General features: G+C 48.2%; 1 protein-coding gene across 2 annotated transcripts in view; it reads left to right on the top strand.

Moving 5' to 3' along the window:
- Window positions 1-24541, top strand: part of COL4A2 (collagen type IV alpha 2 chain) — a 191096-nt gene that overhangs the window by 114258 nt on the left and 52297 nt on the right. For both annotated transcript variants that reach the window (XM_063102491.1, XM_063102490.1), the window contains exons 11-22: window positions 5-40; window positions 2152-2193; window positions 3439-3537; window positions 5077-5112; window positions 6799-6849; window positions 7882-7926; window positions 13262-13315; window positions 14033-14099; window positions 17534-17644; window positions 18128-18277; window positions 22999-23091; window positions 24266-24429. In XM_063102491.1, coding sequence (XP_062958561.1) covers window positions 5-40; window positions 2152-2193; window positions 3439-3537; window positions 5077-5112; window positions 6799-6849; window positions 7882-7926; window positions 13262-13315; window positions 14033-14099; window positions 17534-17644; window positions 18128-18277; window positions 22999-23091; window positions 24266-24429 — 948 coding nt within the window. The remainder of the gene's footprint in view (window positions 1-4; window positions 41-2151; window positions 2194-3438; window positions 3538-5076; window positions 5113-6798; window positions 6850-7881; window positions 7927-13261; window positions 13316-14032; window positions 14100-17533; window positions 17645-18127; window positions 18278-22998; window positions 23092-24265; window positions 24430-24541) is intronic.

Here is a 24541-nt window from a genome sequence, read left to right as displayed (position 1 = left end):
GCAGGGACCACCTGGACCCCCTGGACCAAAAGGACAGCCCGTAAGTTGGTTGCTGGGGATGAGAGAGAGGGAAGGGGACTGAGGTGTTCGTGTATATTTTTTTGACTCCTTGGCTGACGACCATTTATTATTTCTGTTGTGGCGAGACCATTCTGTAGTTCCGTAAGACCTCAGGTTAAACCCCCAGGATAGACCCAGCGGTGCCCCTGAGACACTGGCACAGTAAATAGGTAAAGATGGTGCATGATCTGCTGTCCGCAGCTCAGTCATCACACCTGCTGCTGTGTGAAAATCACACGGGTGAAAGTCTGACTAATGTTCATGTGCATGTGCTGATTTACTCAAATGACAGAACGTGGCTATATTTGTCGTAGGGAGGCCGATGGCATAAAAATGGATAGAATGAGGTTCTTGAGGAGCCTGGTGTCAGCCTCTAGGGAGGGCTTCAGTGACACTCTGGTCAGGCTAGAGCCCACAGCTGAGCTATTTTCATCCAAGAAAGATTATGGAGTTGGTTGGAGCACAACAAAGTAGGTGGTTTGTTAGAAACTTGGAAAACCTAACTGGGGTTCATTATGACCTGGGGAAGTTGGATAAATGTCCAAGACAAATAGAATGAGGTTGACCAGGGATGTGTGGGATTAGAACTCCGCGTGAGTCAGAAGCACTGGCTGTTGATGGACGCAACTAAGAACCCTCCCATCACTTGTGTCCAGAGGGAGGCTGCTTCCACCCCCACGTTCCCATGCCTGCTCCACATGAAGCCCCATTCCTGTGACCCCTGGAGACCAGGGCTGCCACCCAGCCCTGTGCCCCGCCAGGCTCCCATCACCTCTGACATGGCTTCCGGCTGGAGCTGGAGCTTGTTAAGGCTGCTGACTCCCCACTGCCCGGCAGCCTTGAGCGGGATGGGAAGGGCCCTGAGCCAAGAGCAGCGGATGTCGCACAGGGCAGCCAGGCCAGGGGAGCCGCAGCCAAGCCCCAGCTCAGGCGTGAGCCTCAGATCTCCACTCGCCACCGCGAACACAAACAGCCCGCCTCACCCCTGGCCAAGCCACTTCCTGGGGACTATGACAAGCCAGCTCACGAGGCAGAGAGGGACGGTGGGGAACGGCGACCAGTCACACTCTGATCTAGCCTGGCTGCACGTCTGTGCTTTGATTTCAGCTCCCAGCCAGGTGGGAAAGAAGCAGAGATTAATTAAAGGCTTTGTTTTATTTTCAGAAAATATCTGGGCATGGGAGGGGCAGTGGTACACTGTAGAGAGAAGGATCAGATAGGGCACTGCGGGATCTTTCGTCACTATGGGAACCTAGAAACCCTGGGTAGAAGCAAAGTTGCTTGGAAGTAAAGGAAAAGAGTACTGTTTCTATAGTGTGGATGAATTTGCAGTATCGCTTTTCATAGGTACTGATCTTAGACAGCAGGGCAGAGTCCATGGCTGCTTCATTTGTGAAAGTATTCATCACTTGCTAAGACACTGGGCCTAGGGCCGAGCCCGTGGCGCACTAGGGAGAGTGTGGCACTGGGAGCGCAGCGACGCTCCCGCCGCGGGTTCGGATCCTATATAGGAATGGCTGGTGCGCTCACTGGCTGAGTGCTGGTCACGAAAAAAGGCAAAAAAAAAAAGACACTGGGCCTAGCTTTGCCTCTTAAGCAAAAACGAAGATGAAAAGGTTGGATGAAACCCAAAGAATTACCCAAAATCATTAAATTTTGATGGATTTTAAATCACCCAAAATCATTAAAAAGATAGGAAATGTTTCTATGATATTAGGATTATTTTACCAAAATGAGAAAAGGCTGAGGCACAAGAGAGGATGAATCATGACCTTCAAATATAGAATCCAGGGAATGAAAACGGGCTGTTTTCTCAGTCTAAAGGGGCCATAGCCCAAGGAAGTGTTCCTAAACTGCAATGGTAGAGACAACGTGCTGGTGATCGGATCTCAGCTCTCGCCCTTGCCGACTCTGAGGCCTTGGTCAAAGGACACGAGAAAGAGTCCGTTAGTTTCTGGGAGGTAAAGCCAGAATATTATGCAAGTAATTTTGCAGGTAGATGGGTCTTGAATTTCTTTTTCTTAAAAAGTAATTGTATTTCACTGTGATTATTGACTTTTAAAAACTTACAAAAACCATTTATCTTTTCAGGGTAACAGAGGACTTGGTTTTTATGGAGAAAAGGGTGAAAAGGTAAGGTAGAGGCACGCAGTGTTTAGCAATCAAGAAATAAGTCATTTTAGTTGCCAGTTTTATGCTGTTGTCTTGAGGTCATTTGCAAAGAGACCACCTGCATAGGGGACTCACCATTATGAAGTGACAGGTGACCTAACACACTGCAGTGATAATCAGGGATGGATAAGGCTGTAAACACAGACGAGCTGGGTGGGCCTCTGACTTACAGACATGACGTCCGCCCATCCTCAGTGTGCAGAAGTAAAGGTGTTTCCCCGAGGGCGTCCCCCGATGTGTGGAATCCAGACATGATTGAGGGACTGGGCCAGGAGCCCAAGACTGACATGGAGCCATCCCAGGGACCAGGGCCCATGGCCAGCTCTGGCTGAGCTCAAAGGCAGGGACGAGGGCCAGGTGACTTTTCAAAGACCACATGGCCTTTGAGAGGATCGTGTGCAGGAAAGACTGCGCGTGGCACCCACACCCCTGAGCAAGCCCTCGCCAGAACATAATCCTGTCGCATCCGCCACAAACCCCTTCTGCCCACCATCAAGTAGATGTGTCCCTTTGACCCCGTTATGGGAGCATTTTCATTTTGTTTTCCCTTCGGCTTTTTGGTGGGACGGCACACTGAGTGGACTCAGGTACTGCTCAGCTGTGAAAGGGGAAGCCTTTGTTCTCTACATCAGCAGCATGGCAGAAATCAGAAAATCAACACATTGAACACCCAGACACATGAAAATGTAAAGCCCCGTACAGTGAAATATAACAGAGTAATAAGATAAAAAGATAAAAAACTTGGGAAGAAGTCACGGTGGCAGGGAGAATGGTCACATCAGATACAATGGAAGTAAAGGTAATTAATTTTAATTTTAAAATTAATTAAAGTTAATTAATTCATTAACCCACACTCAGAACGCACTTAGAAGCATAAGACATTCAGCCTTCAGGCCTAATAATTTCCATGTATAGAAATTCATCGTAAGGAGACCGTCCCACAGAAGCAGGTGCAGCCCAAAATCATGAGGAATCTACATGGCTTTCATGCATAAGTTCTAAATGATTACTAACGAAAGTAAGATACAAATAATTTTATATTGTGATTATTTTATTTTACGATTATTACACTACCAAATAGGTATACTTGTCGTAAGTAATAGGCAAAAATAAAAATAGCAGAATTGCGGTGGGATTATGCTTTTACTCATGTTTTATAGTTTATTTTCAATTTAACGATGACTGCTTTTGCTCAACACCACACAGGGTGACATAGGCCAGCAGGGGCCCAACGGGATCCCCTCGGACACCATTCACCCCTTCGTGGGTCCCACGGGGGCCACCTACCACCCAGACCAGTACAAGGTAAGGAAGCTTCAGCAAAACAGACTCAATTCCCAGGTGAACTAAAAACAGCAGAAGAAAAACAGGTAGCTTCCTTCAATTTTATTCAAACAATCACCTTCCAAGTGGAGGAGGCCTTGTCACCAAAGTGACACACCACAGGGCCCTCCTGAAATGTCCTTCATGCTTCCAGACTGTTACCAGGTTGATAAGAACACCAGAGACAGCTCCATCAGTGCATCGTCCTAGACAACTGTGATGAATGGGACGTTACACCAGAATCCACTAAAAATCTCAGATCTGCCGAAAGCACACGAGTCTCCATTGTAGACGTAGGTTAATAGTCACAGCATAATTTAAAGCCACAATCGTACAACTCTCAGCAAAGTGTTGTGTTCTGCAAAATAAAACCTACTTTTCTTCTTTGCTCTCATGAAGAGCATTTGGTTTTTTTGGCTTTATTTGTTTAGGTTTTTTTGAATCAAGGTCAGTTTTCCGATGCTTTCCTTATTGATGTTTTCTTTGATTAAAATCATGCTCTGGATCTGAAGTAGAAATTGATGCCCTGCTGTACCCCTGCTGGCTCAGGCAGGTCACTTCATCTTTCTAAGCCTTCTTGGTCCCCTGTGTCCAGTGGGTAGTAAGACCAACCTCACAGAAGACCATCATGTGAAATGCTCAGTATGTCGGACACATACAATACCTGAGAACTAATATAAAACCCCAAACATAGAAATCTTATTTTTCCAAATAGAACTTACCACCTCTCAGTACCTGTCATGACAGGGTTTGGGTCCTCAATCACACGTGGGATTTGACCAGCAGGACCACTGCCTTAGGGAGGAGATAACGCAGGCAGCTGTGGTCCAAGTTACGGGTGACCATTGACAGAAGTGGCCAGGAGGCAGCAGGTAGGGCCTCATTCAAGTTTCAGGACAGGAGCCCAAAGATGGAGAGGGGTGGAGCAGGTCTGATCCATGCTGAGGTGCTCAGTCTTTCTACTCGGATTTTCTTCCTCGTCTCCGTCCAGGGAGAGGACGCCTTCCCGGCACGGTGCTGCCAGCCCGCAGGGGCAGTCCTGAGCCGCAGGGATGCTGAGCCCTGTCCCAGCCAAGATGGGGACAGAGGAGCCGCCAGTCCCCACGTTTCTTTCACCATTTTAGACAAAGAGAAATAGGAAAAAAATAGATCATGCAAAATTGGCCTTGCTTTCTAAAGCCTCTTTTGCTTTGGATTTTAATACATTCCAAATGTATCTTTTCCTCAGAGCACCTTCCTAATGATATTTTATTCAAACAAATACTATCGTTACGGGCTTTTCCCTGGGCATGTACCTGTACGTGATTTAATTTATCTTGTGAAAGTACAGAAGAAATAGCGCATGTTTTCCCTTTGAATTTTGAAGCTGCGAAATTTAGGAGTCTTTTGTTATAATTAATGTATAATGATTGTGTAAAGTTTTATTAAATGCTTTTCACTTCATATCGTAAACCCTGATGGGTTTTAAATATTGCTATTCTCAAATTAATGAGTGTTTCTTATTTTTCATGTTCCTCACAGGGTGTAAAAGGAAGCGAAGGGGAACCAGGAATAAAAGTAAGTCGGTCGCACAAATGTTTCTCCTCTGCCGTGCTTTCTACGTCTGCTGTTTTCCTATCCGTGGTCTTTTTAAATTTTTTTTAATGTTTTTTTTTTTGTGTGGTCAGATCAGGATAATTAGTAAATTTATCTTTATACGATGCAGTGGATTTTCACGGCTCTTTACCAACTCCTCCTTTTCCCCCCTCCCGCTCTGCTTTCCACCCCTGAAGTTCAGCGTATTATTGTGATGGCTGCATCTTTTTTTCCCGCCGTTTTATTTATTTATTTATTTATTTTTGCTTTTGGAAAGTCACTGGAATAACTTTATTTATTTATTTATTTATTTATTGCTTCTCGATATACATAGTAGTTGACTTTCGTGACCCGTTACCCGTTCCTCTTCCCCCCCCCTTCCCCCCATTACATCTGTTCACTTGTCCTAACAAGTTCAAGGAATGGTTGGGATTGTTGTGTCTTCTTCCCCCCCACCCCCTTATTTGTTTGTGTTTTTATTTAATTATTTATTTTAGCTCCCACAAGTAAGTGAGAACATGTGGCATTTCTCTTTCTGTGCCTGACTTGTTTCACTTAATATAATTTTCTCCGAGTCCATACATGTTGTTGCAAATGGGAGTATTTCGTTCTTTTTCATAGCAGAGTAGAATTCCATTTTATAGCAGAGTAGAATCATGTTGCTGCAAATGGCAGAGTAGTTATTCCGCAGTGTAGATGTACCACATTTCCTTTTTCCACGCATCCAGTGATGAGCATTTAGGTTGGTTCCAAATCTTGGCTGTTGTAAACAGAGCTGCAATGAACAAGGGAGTGCAGGTGTCCCTTCGACATGATGATTTCCATTCCTTTGGGTATGTGCCCAGCAGTGCAATTGCTGGGTCATATGGCAGTTCTATCTGTAATTGTTCAAGGAACGTCTGTACATTTTTCACCAACAGTAAAGGAGGATTCCCCTTTCTCTGCATCCTCGCCAGCATTTGTTATTCCCTGTCTTTTTGATAATAAGCAGTCTGACTGGAGTGAGGTGATATCTCAACATGGTTTTGATTTGCATTTCCCTGATGCTGAGTCATGCTGAGCAGTTTTTCATGTGTCTATTGGCCATTCGTATATCTTTCTTTGAGAAATGCCTGTTCACCTCCTTTGCCCATTTTTTAATCAGGTTACTTGTTTTTTTACTATTGAGTTGTTTGAATTCCTTGTATATCCACGGTCTTTACAGGCCACCTGCTCTCGGCTTCTCCTCCACCTGTCACAGCAAGAAAGTATTATCATTTGCTTTTACACTTCCTCTCAGAAAACAGTTCTAGAATTTCTTCCTTTCTGCAGTTTGTGAATGAGCATGAAGATGGAGGTGGGGCGGGGAGGTGTGCTGTGCAGCTTCCACCGGGGCCTGCAGTCACTGTGTTTTCCATTCACTGTTGCGCCCGCCTCGTGTCCCCAGTTCTCCCTCCCCTTCACTCACCATGTGGTAATGATGCGATGTCCTGGATGACTGATAATCCAGGCGAGCTCATGGGCTCTCTGTGACTGTGCAGAGCAGAGTGTCCCAGGTGGTCTGGCCTGTGGGGCGGCTACAGAGGCAAAACCCAAGCACGGGAAGCACAAGTCCTGCTTCTCGCCCACAGTGCCCGCCCGCAGTGCCCGCTTTTGGGCTGCTCCTTATTTCTCTCTGCTCTCTCCTAGGGCATTTCCTTGAAGGGAGAAGAAGGCATCATGGGCTTTCCAGGAACTCGGGTAAACCACACATTCTATGACTGCCATTGTTTGTTTTTGTGTCTGAAATAGACTTTCTTCTTTAGAGCAGTTTTCGGTTCACAGCCCGATTGGGCAACAAGCACAAAGTTCCCGTATCCCACACACCACACACCCATGCACAGCCACCCTGCACCCGCACAGGTGGCGCGTTGGCTGCAGTCTGTGAGCCTACACGGACACGCCACTTCACCCTAATCACTGAGGCTTTTAAATCAGTGCACCGCCATTCAGAGGAGGGGGGAACAAAACAGGAAAAGTCCACAGTAACCAAAAATCTAGAGCATCTTGAACACAAGTTGATTTTTGGTTGCCCCAAGAGTCCAGCAGAAATGTCCCTAGTGGCAGAAGGTCTCTCCCAAAGCGATTCAGCCACCTGAGAGACAGACCTCACCTTCAGAGCTACGGTCTGCGCTCCGGGCCAGACCCAGGTGCGAGCTGGGAATGTGGCCAGCCCCTGGGCACAGGAAGAGGAGAGAGAGGGCTGGGGGGACCATCTGGCAGCCACTAAAAAGACATATTTTATAGTCTCCAAAGATAAGAACAGAGACACTTATAGACCACTGGAGTACAAGCCTTTTTATATTTTTATATTTTATCATTTTTACCCCACCGTCTTTGTGGATTTCTCTTTAAGTAGTAGAAATGATGCATTGTAGGAAAGTCTCGCTACAATGATTGATCCCTTTTAGAAAACAAGTCCTTGGGTGGTTTTGATGCCGCTCGCAGCAGAGGCAGCTGCACTGTTCTGGTGGGTCTGCTGCTGTGGGTCTTTTCATCACAGGTGTGTATTCTCCCGCCCCCAACTTTCAAATGGGGCAAGAATTGTATCTGTGGCTCATGCTGGTCATTGAACTGGCAGCTCATCAGTCTTCTCTGCAGTCTGGACCTAAGACCTGTCCCATCAGTCCAACAGCACGTGGGTTCCGTCAGTGCAAGGTCCCAGCATAAAGCCCCCCGGGAGCTCGGGCTGCGCACTCTGAGCCGTTATTGCTTCTGTTTTCTGTTCACCAGGGTGCGCCTGGCTTCGACGGTGAGAAGGGATCACCAGGAGAGAAAGTAAGTTTGATGCGTAAAATTCAGTCTGCCTTGGGCTTGGGATATCTCATGTCAGATGAGAAGGCTGTGGTACCCCAGAAAAGAACATTTGTCCCTAGAAAAACGCATTTGAGACTTTACCTACATAAATAATCCTTCCTCCCGGATCATTCTCGTTACCTGAGTCAGATCGTTTACCTGTTTTCTCGTTTTTGCAAGTCAGCTTCTTGGCTCTTCCCGCTGCCTCCCCCTCAGAGCTCCCATCCCTCGGCTGCACCTGCTGCGGCTTCTGTGCCTTCACCTCACGCCCCTCCCGTCTTTCTTGGTCACTCTTGGAAAAGTCGTCAACTTGATGGCCGAGGGCCCGCCTACATTTCAGCAGATGGACACACACCTCCACACTTTGTTTACGTTCAGTGATGGCCCAAATAGTCATTTTTATCGTGTGTTCCATGGACAGATGTTTGGCATTTTTTTAGAGAATGCTACGTGAGACGTGTGCAATGGATCTGGATCAGATTTAAGGTTTCCAAACACTAGGTCATATGAGAGCACACATAGGAATAGGTGTTTTCAATGAATGGTGGATTGGTCTTCACTAGTCATCGTATTCCCCAGCTCAATCACAGAATGTGTGGTGCGCCTCCTGCCTGCCCAGCAGCCCACCACCTCCCTGCCCACCACTGCCCCTAGCTCCTTGGGCATTGCTTCGGATGAGTGCCGGCATGCAAAGGACATGTCGCTTTATATGCATAGAATTTAACAACTAAAGAAATAAAGATGTCTGTATTGTTCTGCCCAACGAGCCTTGGAGATCGTTCCACATTAGCACGTGCCGCAGGGAGCTGCAGCCACACCACACCGTGTAGCCTCCCTGTTGCATTATGGCACATACGCCCTGGTGCCCAGGGGCTGGTATTTCCATCATTTAGCCCTAGTAGGTACCATAGAAACAGATGTTTTCTAAAAAATCCAGTTGGCCTCAGAATCACGACCCCTGCTCATAACTCCATGGCAGGGAGGTTGTGTGGCATCCAGAGAACCGTAAGCACTAAGGCTCCAGGCCGTGGTGCCTGTCTGAGACTGCAGGTAGACCCGCCTCCCAGACCCCACACTGACCTCCACTGGCTCTTGGCACAGGCTGCACACACCCACTCATCAGGTTTGAGTGCTCACAATTAACCCCAATCTTGATTACTACCTGCAACCTCAATTGATCTTATTCTTGCCATTCCTGTCCTTTTATCCTAAACTCAGGCCAGGGATCTGACACCAGGCTTTGCCCTAATTATACCCAACAACTTTTTGTAACATTAGCTACTGACAGGAGCATCGTCAAAGATAGTGTGCCTGGAGCGGTGGCTGTCTCTGTCCTGGCCACACCCCAATCGAGGCCAAATGGCCAGATCATGGTGTAAGGATTACAGAAATAAGCAAATGTTGCAAAGAGACAGAGGGCTGAAGCAGACTTTAGCATTCAAAAGCAATCCGTGTCCACCCACCCCATGTAATTAAAGTGCTACTGTTAGATTCTTTGCTTACCACGTGCTAGTGAAATCATAATTATTATCAGTTTTTCTATGCCTAACACAAAGGCATTGCAGTGTCTTAAGACCCAGTTAAGGACAGCTGCCCCCTAGAACTCAGAAGCTAATGAAAGACAACGGGACGCCCAGCACTGACCACCTGCCTCGCCCACCGTGGCCGAGACACGAGGCCTGTGGGCTCACTCCTCCCAGCTCGCTTTCTGCAGGTGCAGCCACTTGGGAAGATACAGACGCTTCCTGCTAAGTGGCTTGAAGGGAAACAGTTTACTTGCCTATAAAAATAGGAAATAGGCAGGACATATACAGATGACTCAGTTGTCCAGACGACACTGTGGTCGTGTCTGTTTTTCTCTGTGCTGCGGCCAGCTTGCCACCCTCCCCAGCCAGCTTTTTATGGTAGAAGATGGAGCCAGCAACCAAAGCAGCTCCAAGGAGCAACTACGAACAGTAACATAAACAGTTCGTCGGAACAGGAGGAACCGAGGAGACAAATGCATCCTGGAGGACTTCGCCCTCCTCTCTACGAACACAGGATCCGGCTCCCTCCTTTCTACTGAGATTAATAGAACTTCTACTGCTTCTATTTTTTAACCTTTTCTAAAGGAGGATGGAAAAGTGTGTTTTGTGTATCTGGTTAAATTAGAGTTTGTGAAAATATAAAGATCGTTTTCCCTCCTTTTTCCAGGGGAAGTATATTTTTAGTAACTGAACAAAAGCTTTTCATAGCCTAGAGTGTAAGTGTTCACTGAGGCCTTGTCTCCTGTGAGTAACGAACCTAGTGTCAACCCCGGCGTCATGTCGACAGGCTCCCTTTATCAGGAGGACTGTTCAGGCCCATCAGGACTCCCAGGGTGTCAAGTTTACATGTGTCGTGGCAGCAGACAGTTTGGATTCTTACCAGATGCAAACTCAGGAACGTTGGTGTGGTCATACCGAGTGGTCACCTCTGAGAAGTGTGACGTGCTGACACGTGATTTCCAACTAGGTTCTTTAACTGAAATCCTACTGACTTCAGTGCTCATATGCTAACTTCCATTTCATGTTCAGGCTGGAAGAGGTGTTGTGAGGAGATGCCTCTTGCATGAGGTGCATGAATTATATTAAACCTAAATAATGCTCCCTTGGCCACTGTATTGGTTCATTTTTTTGCTTATAGTGAAACACCTGGAGCTGAGAAATTTGTAAGAAAAAGAGATTTATTGCTTACGGTTTTGGAGACTGGGAAGTCCAAAGTCCAGGGAACACATCTCGTGAGGGTCTTCTCTGGTGGTGGCTTCACAGCAATGCAGGGGTTTCAGATGGCAGAAAATGGTGGAGCAGAGAGAGAGAGACGCTAACGTGCTCTCCTTTTAAAGCCCTCCGAACCAGACCCCTGACCACCATTATTAATCCGTTCACTACAGCATAATCCTACAATCTAATCACCTCTTCGAGGCCCCATCTTTTAATTACCCTAATAAGATCTCCCACACTCAACAGTTACAGTGGGGATTAAGCTTCTAATATATGGACTTTGGGGGACACAATTCAATCAATCCACAACAGCCGCTGAGATGAAAAGGGATACAATAAATAAACGAACAGCAGGGAGATGAGCGAACTGTTTTTAAGTGCCTTAGAAGTATACGTTTCCCTGAAAGAGTCTAATCATAATTTCTTTTCATCTGTTTGCTACAGCTAGCCACTGACGACTTACACGCAATGATTTTCCTTAGCCTAGTTTGGGTTATTTCTGTCACTGAAAACATAAAATTGATGACTTCTAACATTCTATAATCAGAACTTCCTATAAATCATATATATGACCTTGTTGAATTCAAATTAGTGACATGTTCCTACATTCGGGGTAATGGCAAGGAGAGAGGAATGTGTGCTTTCAAAGCACTGTGTAATTACTCTCTCTAAAACAGAATTTACCTGGACGTCCCTTTCCTGACCTCAGTTTCTCCTAATGGTGGGTTCCCTGATACACTTCTTAGCAGGAGTAGAGGGCCTGGCCTCACAGTGGGGTCTCCAGGAGCTCCGTGGCACCCCGGCTGGACCCTTCCCAGGGGTGGTCACCAGCATCTCTTGGGCAGCACAGGGATAATTCCCCCTTGAACACAGCACTACCTGGCTTCAGCCACCCCTGCCCTGACAAACACAAAGGAAAAGGCTTAGATTGTTTGACAGTTGGGGTTCCAGCTGCCAGTAGTCTCAGATGAATCCTGCATGTGGATTTTTCTCCTGACTCTGCTAATTTATACGTAATACTCAACCCTCCCCCCGTCACTTCATCTGCCGCTGAGAACTCACAGGGAGACTTTGAGATTGTGGTTTTGGTTACTGGTGTTCCTGCTACCAGTCGCCTAAGAGGAATCCTGAGTGTGTTTAATTTTTCCCCTTTCTGCAGTTGGTTTTATGTAATATCCAGTTAGTTCCAAACTGTCCCGACGCACTTCGAGGGTGTCGGTGCTGTTTTGGCTTACTCAACAGCGGTGGTGACCACTGGGCACCTGGGGTGCTTGTTTTTGTCTGTTGGTTATGTCACAGCATGACTGAGGGATGCGTGGGTGGCACAGATTTAGGTGTAGATTTGACAGGTCCCAGGGCATCATTTGAGCTGCACCGTCTTGTTGGCTCTGGACGTAGCTCCAACCAAATGCCTGGTTGCCACGAGCTCCTTCCCCTCAGTCAAGGGCAAGCTCTTTGGGGATTCCTAGCTCATCTTGTGAGATGGCCTCTAAAGAGGAGGTGACTTTTAATAGAGAAATGTGCCTCCAGTTTCAAATCCTCAGCTCCACCTAGTGTGGAGAAAGCCACGCTCTCAACCGCAGAGCCACCACGAAAAACACAAAATTAAGCCAATCTCAGTCCTTTCTAAACATGACTTTCAGCATACATGCTCCTGGATTTCAAAATATCCTGCACGATAATCATGTAATGTACATTTTTTAGTACCATTGGCATCTGGCATTCTGAATTTGGGGGGCTGTACCACCCATATTCTCTAACAAGGGTGGGTAAACTTCTAGATCTTCAGAAAGTCTTGCTGTCTGTCCAGACACCTCATGATGTAAGTCATAAGGGTACATTTTCTCTTTCCTTAAGTGTTCAGGGGGATTAGAAAACAAAAAACGTGAGAGATTTTCTTTTAAACAAAGAGAAAAAATTCGAAATTAAGAGGCTTCAATGCTTCTGTTTGGTGTAAACAAAATTTTTCAAAACCCATTATGGGAGAAGGTTCTTAAGACAGAACAGGCTGTCAACATCTGACCACACTGATCTGATCAATCATAAAATCACTAAAGTGGGGCCACCCAGCACTGGGGCCTCCTCAGCTTACTCAAGAGGAGAGACAGCACCCCACGGCCAGTTCCAGCTGAAAAGACAAGCCGAGTCTATCGAGGCCTCCAGCTCTAACGAGCAATTTAGAGGAGACAGGATGGAGGGGCACGTGCTACAGCCCCGCAGGGTGTGACGCCAGCCAGCCCACCACATGGCATATTTGCAGCATGAATGACCCAGTTTCTTTCACAACCACAACAGCAAAATCACACCAAAAAATAGAAGGAAGAAACTATTATGAACTAAGAGAAAATTAGGAGACCAGCAGCCATATGTATAATTTGGACTTTGGCTCCTGATGCAAGCACATAAATTTTAAAACACATTCTTTAGACCAAGATCAGGGGAAATTGAACACAGACTGGGTAGTAAGTGATTTTAATGAATAATTGTCCATTGTATTAGATATAGTAATAGTGGTGTGGTCTCTTTTTTAAGCTATATATTGGAACTAAAAATTAAAAGTGACATCTTTCTTGCAGGGAAGCCGAGGCCCAGATGGTTACCAAGGCCCCGATGGGCCCAGAGGACCCAAGGTGAGCCAGCTGCTTGTCCCTGCTCTTGGTGTCCTGCCAGCCCATTGGAGAAGGGGGCGCCCAGTGCTGGGCAGATAAGCCTATGTCACGCGTTCTCCCAGCCTGGCCCTCGCTGGGCCACACAGGGTCACCACTCAGGGGTGGAGTGTGCCGGTGGGAGCATAGTCCCAGAGGGTGTGCGATTGGCTTGTTTGGATAATTCCGTGGGCTGGCAGGGTGAGCGTCAGGTGGGATGCGGCTGGTCGAGCTGATTGGGAACCTAGCGGGGTGAGCAGGGGGTGTATCTGGTGAGGACAGGGGATCTCGTGGTGAGGACTTTGGGGACCTGCAAGGCTAGAAAGTGTCAAGGCAGCCCGTGGAATTCTGTCTTACAGTACGGATGGTGTTACATTGTCTCCCAGTTCCCCTGTCCTGGGTGGGTCAGCTGTCAGCAGCAGCAGCATAGTGGCCATTTCTGGTGCTTAGCGAGGGTTTCAAAATGAGACTTGGGCCTGCCTGCTTTGTCCTCTCTGGCCCTTCAGGCTGGTGGCTGGGAGGCCTGGACTTAACACCTCAGTGCTGTGGAGATGTTGCCCCCGGGCACAGCCTGTGGGTTGACTGGTCAAAGAGCTGCTCTGCTAATTCACATTCAGCTCTATGTTTTGGAAGTGTGCATACTGTCAGAAACTCCAAAGGGCTATCCTCTCATTCTTCTGTTTTTCTCTTTTCTTTCTCTAGGGAGAAACAGGGGACCCTGGACCCCCAGGACTACCTGCCTACTCCCCTCATCCTGCCCTTGCAAAAGGTTTGTGTGTAATTACCCCTGCGCGATTAACAGCCAGATATACATCTTCTTCTGTTACAGACACAGAGTCATGAACTTTCAAAATAGATTTCCTAAGCAAAACAAAACAAAACAAAAAAAGACGTTTAGAACATAAGCATTGGAGAATCTCAGTCTCCTACACGACTTCCCTCAGGGTTTAAAACGTATCGCATCATCTCGCCTCTGCCAAGAGGCTCTCGCTGCCTTGGTGAGACCCACATTAGGGAGTTCTTTCATTTCTACATAACAAGTACAGGTTCTGTCTTTGCCATGATGAATGTCACTAAAGAAAGCCAACAGCAGCTGTCCCCACCACCTTTGGGTTTCTTCTCCAAACGCACCAAGATGCTTAAGCTTTCCAGTCTGAAGCCTGGAATTGATCACAATCCATCATCTGTAACAGTCACATCCTTTTAAACGTCGAGGCAACTGAATCCCCAGATGTTCGCACATGAACCACTGCCCTGGAAGACCCTCTGCACCAACACGGTTGACCTCAGAGTGTAAACAAAGGACTTCGTGCATGTTGCAGCTAATGCCCCTCTTGTTATTTTAGCTCAGACCCCAGATTGGCAAGATCATATGGAAATATGATCCTAATCCTGCGATTAAAACACCGGCTTCTGAACCGTTTTGAATGTGCATCCTTCCAGATTAAGAAGAATGTTTTGAGCACACCCTCATAATAATCATACGTATATATGTTGACAGATGAATTATCCATGTTATAGGAGGCTCCACAAGGGCAGGGATTCTGGCCTGTGTGGTTCACTACTGTGTCCTCAGCGCCTAGTAGAGCAGCAGAGAGTAGCAGGTACTCAGTAAATATCTGCCTGCATGACTGACAGACTGAAACATGTACATCAGACAGGCATGCTAAAGGGTGAGAGCTTTTTATTATTTAAATGAATTGATGGCACACATTTGTGGGGCACAGAGTTATATTTCAATATATGTATACAATGTGTGATGATCAAATCAGAGTAATTAGCATGCTCATCCTTGCAAAACTTAGTCATTTCTTTGTGATGTGGACATTGGACCTCCTCTCTTCTAGTCTTTTGATAATAGGAACATGCAGTAAATTACTGTTGATTATAGGTGCCTGTCTTGACTGTGCATCCAGAGAACTTATTTTTCCTGTCTGGCTGTTTTGTGTCCATTCACCAGCCTCTCACTCTCTCCTCCCCGTCCCCCTTCCAGCCTCTAGTAGCTGCGGTTCTGCTCTCTGGTGAGAGTTGTTGAAAACAAAGGCGCGTTAACAAGTGTTTCTGGAACCCAGCAAATCACTGGGCTCACCCCACCCGTCATCCATGTCCAGGTGTCAGGTGTTCACTTTCCTGCGTGGGTGAGACCACCTGTCAATTTATAACGACTCCGCATGTTTTCATCCAACACTGATGAAAATACAGCACAGAACAGGGTACAGGACAAAGCCTGGTGGCCCCCAGGGTTTTCTCTCTGGGTTGACGTCAGACCACAACACCTCACGGTAAAGCCAGGGCTTCGTGTCTGACAAACCTGAACCCCACGGAGAAGGAACGGGAGGCTGGCTAGAGGGACTTACCATTAGTGACTTTGATAAAATGGAAATACTGTCTTTGAGGCCTCGGGGACATAATTTTTAAATTAATGTTGGTGATGTCTCTTTTGCATTTTTCAAAAACGTCACGGACTGAGAGCCCAGAATCCATTCAGTTCTCCCTTCTCAACCACTGTATTCCTGGAAACCACCCTGGGAAGATGGAAGGTTTTTAAATTCACTTTCTTCCCACATGCAGATTTAGAAATGCTGCCCTTTGCTGCTTGACAACATTCCTGCTTTATTGGTGAGCTGGAATGTTCACTGAGCTGCATTCCAGGGCTTCTTGCAGTCAAAGGTCCACTCTTGAGCAGATTCCCTCAGGGAAAAGAGGAAAATAACCGTGTTTCTTACGAGGCTGCTTTGCAGGAGCTCATCAAAATGCAAAAGGGGGATTGTACTAAAAGAAATGATCCCAAGGTGACTAAACGTGAAAGTAATCTTGCTATTCCTCGAAACAAACGGAAGGTCTGTGGTTTTACATTTTTCTCCTCCCTTTTTCTTTAGCCATGACAGTGGCTAACATGTATATGGTGCTTGCTGTGTTCCAGGCAACATTCTAAGTTCTAGTTGCACTTGTCAATTTATTTATGCCTCCTAATGACCCTGTGAGGGGAAAATGAGTATTAGCCCCATTTTACTGAGGGAGAAATCGAGGCACAGGGAAGTTGAGCATCTTGCCCAAGGCCAGTATGTCATGAGTGGAAGAGCAGGACTCAGACCTGGCCTCCTGGTCACAGAGGAAGGAGCCCTGCCCCACGCAGGAGGTGCACAGGGGGTCCCACTGTCAGCCCCTTGCCCGCACAGCTCAAGTATGGTGCCCAGCAAATCCTCTCCTCACTTTAAGGACATTCTTTTGGGATTAAAAACTTAAAGATGGCAAGAGGCCAGCCACCAAAAAAAAAAAAAAGGTGACAGTGATGGCTTGCCTAAAACTTAATAATACCTATATGATAAAACATCATATTTTCTTCTCTTTTCTCTCATCTTTTCCAACTGAATTCCAGAAAAATGTGTTACAGAGTACAGCATTGCTATTCACACAGCAAAGGAACACAGTGATGCCACCTTGCTCCTGTGTTTTTAGGGATGAAGGTCTATAAGGCGATGGCATGGGCTGTGCATCCAGCAAGCAGCGATGACACCTCTCAGGGCAGAGGCGGGGAGAAGGGGCCGGAGAAGAGAGGCCTTCCTCGCCTCCAGGCCTCCACGGCTGGATTTCTAATCATGTCATGTCTTTATTCCTGCTTTGGACTTGGCCACCTATTCAGCCTGACTCTCCACTGATCCTGTTCCCCTGCACCCCGGCACTGCAGCCCGATCCTGCCCAGAGCCCCCGTCACTGTGCTCTCAGTCTGGCTGCTGTCCCCTGGACGCCTTCACTCACTTATAAACGTGGGGCTGCAGTGCTGTCTGCACCACAGGGCCTTAGTGACCAGATGCACATGGAGTATTTAACCCGGAGACTCCAGCACACAATACGGGCTCAAATACGTTCTCTACTTCTACTTATTTCTATTCTCTATGGCCCCTAAATATCAGATTTTCCCCCAAAGAATCCTCCCTTCCTTTGAAAGTTCTATGTATGTTTCTGGTGCTCTGTGCCTCTGTATTGTTTTATACTCATAGGAATCTTGTATCACCCATATTTCCTTGTGAACAAGCTCCTTGAAAACAAAGACCACCCTATATATTAAGCATTTTAACTCCCCAGCATGCTTCACATGATGTACAGGATATTCAGTAAGTATGTGTTCGATGGAAAAGCAGACACCTGCTGCCATCCTGGACAACTGTCGTGTTCTTACGGTGGGGTTTCTCTCGGTTCCAGGTGCCAGAGGTGACCCAGGATTCCCAGGGGCCCTTGGGGAGCCAGGAAGCCAGGGTGAGCCAGGAGACCCCGGCCCTCAAGGCCCCCCTGGCGTATCCATCGGAGATGAAGGTAATGTCATTTCATAGTCTCAAAATCCACCTGCACTCAGGTCTTAATATGAACAACTGAGCCTTTACCGACCACATGGCCCTTTGCTGCTGTGTTACGTTTTCTGGAGACGAGTCTTAGCAAGCTCTGCTGGCTCTTGCATGCGTGTTTCGAACGTCTTCACAAAACATGCACATGTGACACTGACCTTCCAACTAGGTTAGATTATGCCCCTGAGGTGTAACTAGCACGTTCCCTCAGTTGGTGGGGAAGAGCTGGGACCCTCAGATGCTGTCACCCAGTGTTGGCACAGCCATCAGGCCATTCTGTGGGGCAGGGAGAGGTGCTTTTTCAAAGCTGAACATGCCAGTGGCATCTAGCCCTTAAGTGATTGACTGGACTGTGAAGCCCACCCATCCTGGGGGTGTCCTGCGGACCTGAGTGCAAACGTAGCCATTAGTTATCAGGAGACTGATGCTGCTGCTGGATGCTGTTGGGTTTCAGGTGAGAAGAGAGGCTTCCCCGGTGAGATGGGACCCAAAGGCTTCATAGGAGACCCGGGCATCCCTGCACGCATCCCTGGCCTGCCTGGAGCTGACGGAAAGCCAGGGTTCCAAGGAACCCCCGGGCCTGCCGGCCCACCTGGGCCAGATGGTGAGTGGAGGGAAACCTGAAGGGAGAGTGTGTCCCAGTGTTCAGATGAAGCCTGGCCCCAGCTGGGTTTTCATTTGGGTCTTTCCACTAAATACTTCTGTGAACTAATCCAGTAGGCCGGTGGAGTAGGGTGTGGTGGATTCAGGAGGATTTGGCTGTGGTGGGTCATCTCTGGGGTTCACACAGAAGGAGCTGGGAATGGAAGCTGAATCATCGTTGGTGCATTGAGTATCAACAACCCCCAGACACTGCACCGTGAGGTTTGGCTGCGCTGGCTTCAGCCACATCAGTCCTTCAGCAAAACATCTGGAACAAGCAGTGTGCAAATGGATGCAAGACAGAGCTGAGCCGGAGTCTGTGTGATCAGTTCCATGCACCTGCTTCTAGGGTGGGGACCTCACACCTGACTTGCAGCCTCCCACCTTTGTTTTGTGAACAATTTTGAGCAGACTTGATAATCTGCCTCTGAGCCAATGCAGAGCCAAAGCTACAACTGAACAGGTGGTAACATTTGATAAGAGATGGCTGCACTGTCTGCAGAAAGAAGCAGCAGCCATTGGCCATGGCCAAGGCAAAAGACCACAAAAATCCATAAACTAGACACATGTGGGGGTGTAGAGCCGCCGGCTGCCCTACAGGGCTTCACGGAGTCAGCACAGGTGGTCTTGCCAGGTGCGATGCTGCCCTGGCTCACCTTTTAGCAGAGCAGCTCTGTCCAGGGAGGCAAGCTGCAGCCTAGAGCTTTCTTTCAGAGCAGGTCATTCTTTCCAGCTTCAGCATTTAATGAATTATGCTTCAGACGCTGTAAAACTCCTAATGAGAACATCTCATCCACTCAAGAGAGTGAACAAAGGAGTCATTGGAAAATAATATGAGGTCATACTCTGTGACATTGACCAAAATTTGGCAGCCTCTTATCAAAATAGCTTACTTTAAATTCCCTGAGATCACCCCCAGTAATCTTTTATAGCTTCCTATCTTCAGGGAGGAAGAATATCGTATCTGCTGGTGGGTAGTGTTTGGTATCAGTAAAAGGTCAGATTCAAAGGTCTGGGTTTTAATTGCTTTTGGAAGACTACTTCTGTTTGCCATCTGTGCAAGGAAAATTCTTGAAGGTATTAGAAACATCTCTCTACATATTTCTTCTATTAAAAGAATCAGTAGTCACTTCTCTGTTTCTATTCTGTATTCTATGGTAAATTTTTAACTTAATATGGTCCTACTTTCCCAATTATCCTTCAACTAGAAAAACCACAGATTCCCACATTCTTTTGAAAATTTTTAGGTGCAGATAATTCCCTGGATCATGAATTTGACAAATAGTTTGAGCAGAGTTATCTTTTTTTTTTTTTTTTTTTAAAGATGACCAGTAAGGGGATCTTAACCCTTGACTTGGTGTTGTCAGCACCACGCTCAGCCAGTGAGCTAACCGGCCATCCCTACATGGGATCCGAACCCGTGGCCTTGGTGTTATCAGCACCACACTCTCCTGAGTGAGCCACAGGCCGGCCCGAGCAGAGTTATCTTTAATATATTTTTTTTTTTTATTATCCTGGAAGTGATATTTATTACTGTGACATCTGTGATAATAGCTAAGTTCCTATGAGCATTATATTTCCTAAATAAGTGGTATCTGTTGAATTTTCCTTTTTTGGAACAGAACATGATATGTTAAAAATAAAAGCATAAAATATTCCTCCTTAAAGAAGTGACTGAAAGCTAAATTTGCCATCATCCCTGTAATTAAATTCCATCTTGATAAAGACACAAGCACATACCATCTTGCTTTATGAATCTTGCTTAGTACGTCTGTGATTTACTAACATAGTCAACTGCAAACAAATTAACTTATTTCCGGTGTGTATTGTAGACTGGTGAGGGAATTCATAAAATAGTTGGAATGGTATCAGATAAATTTTATCATCTAAAAATCTTTAAAGCATACAACTTAAGTTCTGTAAATATATCTTACCCCGTGAGAGACATTGTTACATTGTTTCCAAATCACCTCTTTTTAGAGCACCCTTGCTACAAAAAGTAGCCAACTATGATGGCCTTTTAAAAATGTTTGTGTATAGTCCTAATTTAATATCAATGACCTTGATTCCTATGGAGACCTTTGACTTCTCCCCTGGAGTGAAATTGTTGGATTCTTTTCTTGTTAACTGCATTCCATACCGTTAAATGTGTTGCTACTGATGAGAACCAGAATTTTCAGTCTTTTACAGTTCCAGTAAACCCAAACCATGAAGTCAGTGGTCCTTCTGGGTGAAGTATTTTGCACACTCCTACCTCCAGTGAACCAAGTGGAGCACTGGGGAAGTTCTATTCTGCTCTAGAACAAGCAAAGAGCTGCTGCCTTGTCATGGCCACTGCCTCTTCATGGAACCTTGAGAGCATCAAGAAGCTGCACCGCTATTCTACAAGACGTGTTTGAAATTAATAGCAGATTAAAGGAAAACAACACGGAACAGAGAAGGATGTCACCTTAAGATGACCCCTCTGTGCTTTTTGACTGAATTTGCAAAGTATCTGATACCCTAAGGAACACCAGTAAGCTCCTTAATGATGTGTGTCAAATGTAAAATGTTGACATCCCCGAAGTATGCACAGTCAAGGAACTCTATCTGTGACACCACACCTCGTGAAATACTGGGAGAGCCCACAAAGGCCACCACTGTGCTGAGCAGCTGTTGGCTTGGTCTGCAGCGACCCCGGGGAGTCACATGCCAGGGACACATTTCTGTCTGCAGCAGCAACAGCCTCCCAGCAGTCCGGCAGTGCCCCCCACAGCACCCGTGCCCCCATCTCTCCTGCCACTCTCTGTGAGGCTCCTCTGCGGCCCCTTCCTCTTCCTTCCTCCTGTACCCAGAGTAGACGGTGCAGTTCCTGAGGTTCAGGCTCACCCCTTCTCTCTATCCTCTCTCCCCAGGTAGACTCGCCCATTCACATGAATTTAAATACAGTTGACATGCCGGCCCCTCCCTGATTCTGTCCTTAGCCCAGTTCTGTGGTCTGACTACAGACATGTACACTGTTAGCTCAAAGCAGTCATCACCGTATGGTTCACAAGCACCGCAATCTGTACATCCAGAACTGAACTCTGGGTCACCCCTGTCCCCACTGCCCACCCCTCGGCCAATCCGCCCCTCTTGGGGGCCTCGCCACCTCCATATACCCAGGAGTCCAGCCAGAGGCCCAGAGCCGCTCAGGGTGCCGGGCTGCCACATCCTCCACGCTGGTCCTGCAGGACACACCCTGCTCTGCTCCGTGCTCCGGGCCCCCCGCAGCCTGCAGCAGCCCCTGCTGCCCTTGGGGCAGAGCCAAACCTGTGGCTGGGCCTGAGCCCTCGGCCTTTCCCTCTGCAGTCACTGGTCCCTCCTCTGTCTGCAGCATCCCCTCTCCCTGTTGTCTGGCTGCCTTTCATTCTTTGGGTCTTCATTTAGGTCTCTCCTCTGGAAGGGCTTTCCTGGCACCCCCAGCCTCTTTTAAGTGGGCTGCTCCCCTGGCCTCCCTGAGTGCTCCCTGTCCTCCCAGCACTGGCCGCATTGGACAGTCGATGCTGGTGGCCGGCCAGCGTGTGCTCAGCGTGTGTCTCCACGTCTGCGCTGGAAGCTCCTGGAGGGTCTGTGGGTTTTGTTTCCCACTGTCCCCGCAGCTCCCAGCACGTGAGATCATGGCATATGACGCATGAAGAGAGACCAAACTGCACAGGACAAGGTCCGCTGCCACCTTTCCATCAGTGTCGCTGCTCACCTAGAAGCTCTCTGACATTCTAATTCTGGAGCCGTTTTTCCAAGCAGACAGCAAGTCGTTAAAACCTGGGGTTTCTCCCCTTCCCGCTTTCTGCCTGCCCTCATCCCCTCCTTCTCCCACGTGTTTATGGTGACATGCGTCTTAATGTGTCTGGAGGCTTTTCATCAGCCCGCTCCTGGATTTAACGGCGAGGAGGACAGTCGGGGACCTGCACGGACCCCACTCCAGCGGCGGCTGCCGCCTCCTGGAAACGCACAGCCCTGTTTCTGCCACCAGATGGCACTCTTCAAGAATGCGACGCCAACGACTCTGGGGGGTTAGAGAGTTTCCTATACCCTCCCCAGACGCCCCTGCAGAGGGTGGCAGGACCTTTGGAGTTCCCTGATCCTTGATGGTGGGGGGAGAGGATGAGCAGGGGAGGGGGAGGCCAGGTCTGTTCAGTGAGGGTGACCACGCTGGATCCAGACTGGTCACAAGTGCTGTGCGTCAGTTACACTGAATCCACGTGTGGATGTGTGCGGACGCACTCGCACAGAGGATTGAGGACGGCAGAGCATGCCTGTGAATGGGCCCTGGTGTGCACACGTGTGCAGCCATTCCAGAGAAAAGCGCAGAACGGGCAACTAAGGGCATCTTCACTTTCTTTCAGGGGAGGTCTTTTGGGGGAACCAGAAGTGTGTGGTAGTCTTGGAATCCACGTTACATGGTCAAAAAGTCAAAACCTTTCTTTGGACTCAATGTTTCTCAGAAGGAATGATTTTTATCTCTGTACTTCAGTAAAAAACTGAATTCTCAGACTCTCACATGTCTTTCCAGCCCTGAAGCCTGTGGCCTTGAAGCAGTCTGTTTCTTCTTAGAGGCGTTTGGAACGGGGCTGGATCTAACGGCAGGCGTGGTTGGAAGCCCTGCCACACTGGGTCTCTCCGAGGTGTGCTAACGCTCCTGTCCCTGCGCTTTCTCTCTAGGATTCCTGTTCGGCCTTAAAGGGGCAGACGGAGCGGCGGGCTTCCCTGGGCCTTCTGGCTTCCCCGGGGCTCGAGGACAGAAAGGATGGAAAGGTGAGGACGGGGAGGGAGGCGGAGGCAGCCTGGGTCTAGTCCTCACCCTGCAGAAGCTCAGGTCCACTCCCATTCTCTGGCTGGACCACAGAAACAACCCTCCGTGTCTGCACTGGCCTCCTTTCTCCAGGGCATGACATTAACTGTAAAGTGCACGGGGTCCACTATGCTTTCTGAGCACCAGCAGGCTCCCCTTCCCCGTCCTCTGCCGTCCTCGTCACTAGGTCTCAAGCAGTGCAGAGCCAGCCCTGGCTAAAGGCTAGAGAGGGTGAGCAGCTACTTCCTAGACTGAATTCAAATGATTCCTCTGGGAGGCTCAGCTGCAGGACAGTGTGACAGGTGTTTGTCAGGAGCTCCGTGTTCAGATGGTCATCGCCCACATGATCCTGCTGAGGCCCAGGGAGTGACAGGACCTGCCTGGGTCTCGCTGCCATGGCTGGGGAGGTGAAACTGGAAAGAGCCGTCCTGGCACTACCCCCACCCTGCCCCTTGGAGGTGCAGCCCCACGCTCCAGGCCATCCTCCCAGGGAGGGGCCGCCCAGGTGGCACCTGCCCTGTGAGGCGCTGTGCCAGCTCCCCAGCCCCGAATGTAGGCAGCACATCCTGGCACCTAACTACACCCAGACATTTCTGATGCGTGTCAGGTGTGAATTCGCATTAGCAAGCTGTGCACCTTGTCCCACTGCACCTTGTAGGCCCTGGGACAGCCAACCTCCCTGTCAGCCTGGTGCCCCCGCTGCCTGGCTCCTGGGTCCAACTGTGGCAGGACAGGAGAGAAGTCGGGCATGTCTCCCCTGTCACCCATGGCCATCCTGCAGCTCTGGGACTGGACTCCTCGACACCCTTGGTAGTCCCTCAGCTCTGCCCAGGCCTCTGTAAATGTCCCAGTGTTTAAGTATCTTTACTAAACATCAGAGTGGAATTCTGACCCCACGGAGACCATGACAGAACACTGAAGTAACTTACTCTTAGCCTCACTTTTTTCATCTGAGAAATGGGTGCAATCGCCCCCACCAGGATAGATAATGGATGTAAAGCACCAAACACACCGCCTAACCAGTGCTACCTTCTCCTGGGCCTGGCCCCTCACCCGCCTGGTACTTCTCTCCCCTGCAATGCTGAGAAGATGCTTAACAGATGCTGCATGAACAAGCCCTCTCTCCCCTCACTGCAGGTGACGCTGGGGACTGCAAATGTGCAGAAGGCGATCAGTTCATCAGGGGTCTTCCAGGACTGCCAGGGCCCAAGGGGTTTCCAGGTGTCAACGGAGAGCCTGGGAAGAACGGGGACCAAGGAGATCCCGGCCCGCACGGCATCCCTGGCTTCCCAGGGTTCAAGGTGAGAGCACGTTGCCTCCTGGTGGCCAGTTCTATCATCGCGGAGCTGATAATACGCCCCAAGGCTGATCCCAGGTGTCACATTCCTGGCTTTCATTTGTTAAATTAACACA

This window comes from Cynocephalus volans, chromosome 7, assembly GCF_027409185.1.
Source record: "Cynocephalus volans isolate mCynVol1 chromosome 7, mCynVol1.pri, whole genome shotgun sequence".
Taxonomy (NCBI): Eukaryota; Metazoa; Chordata; class Mammalia; order Dermoptera; family Cynocephalidae; genus Cynocephalus; species Cynocephalus volans.
Note: the sequence above shows the minus strand (reverse complement) of the source record. Positions and strands in the feature narration are given on the sequence as shown.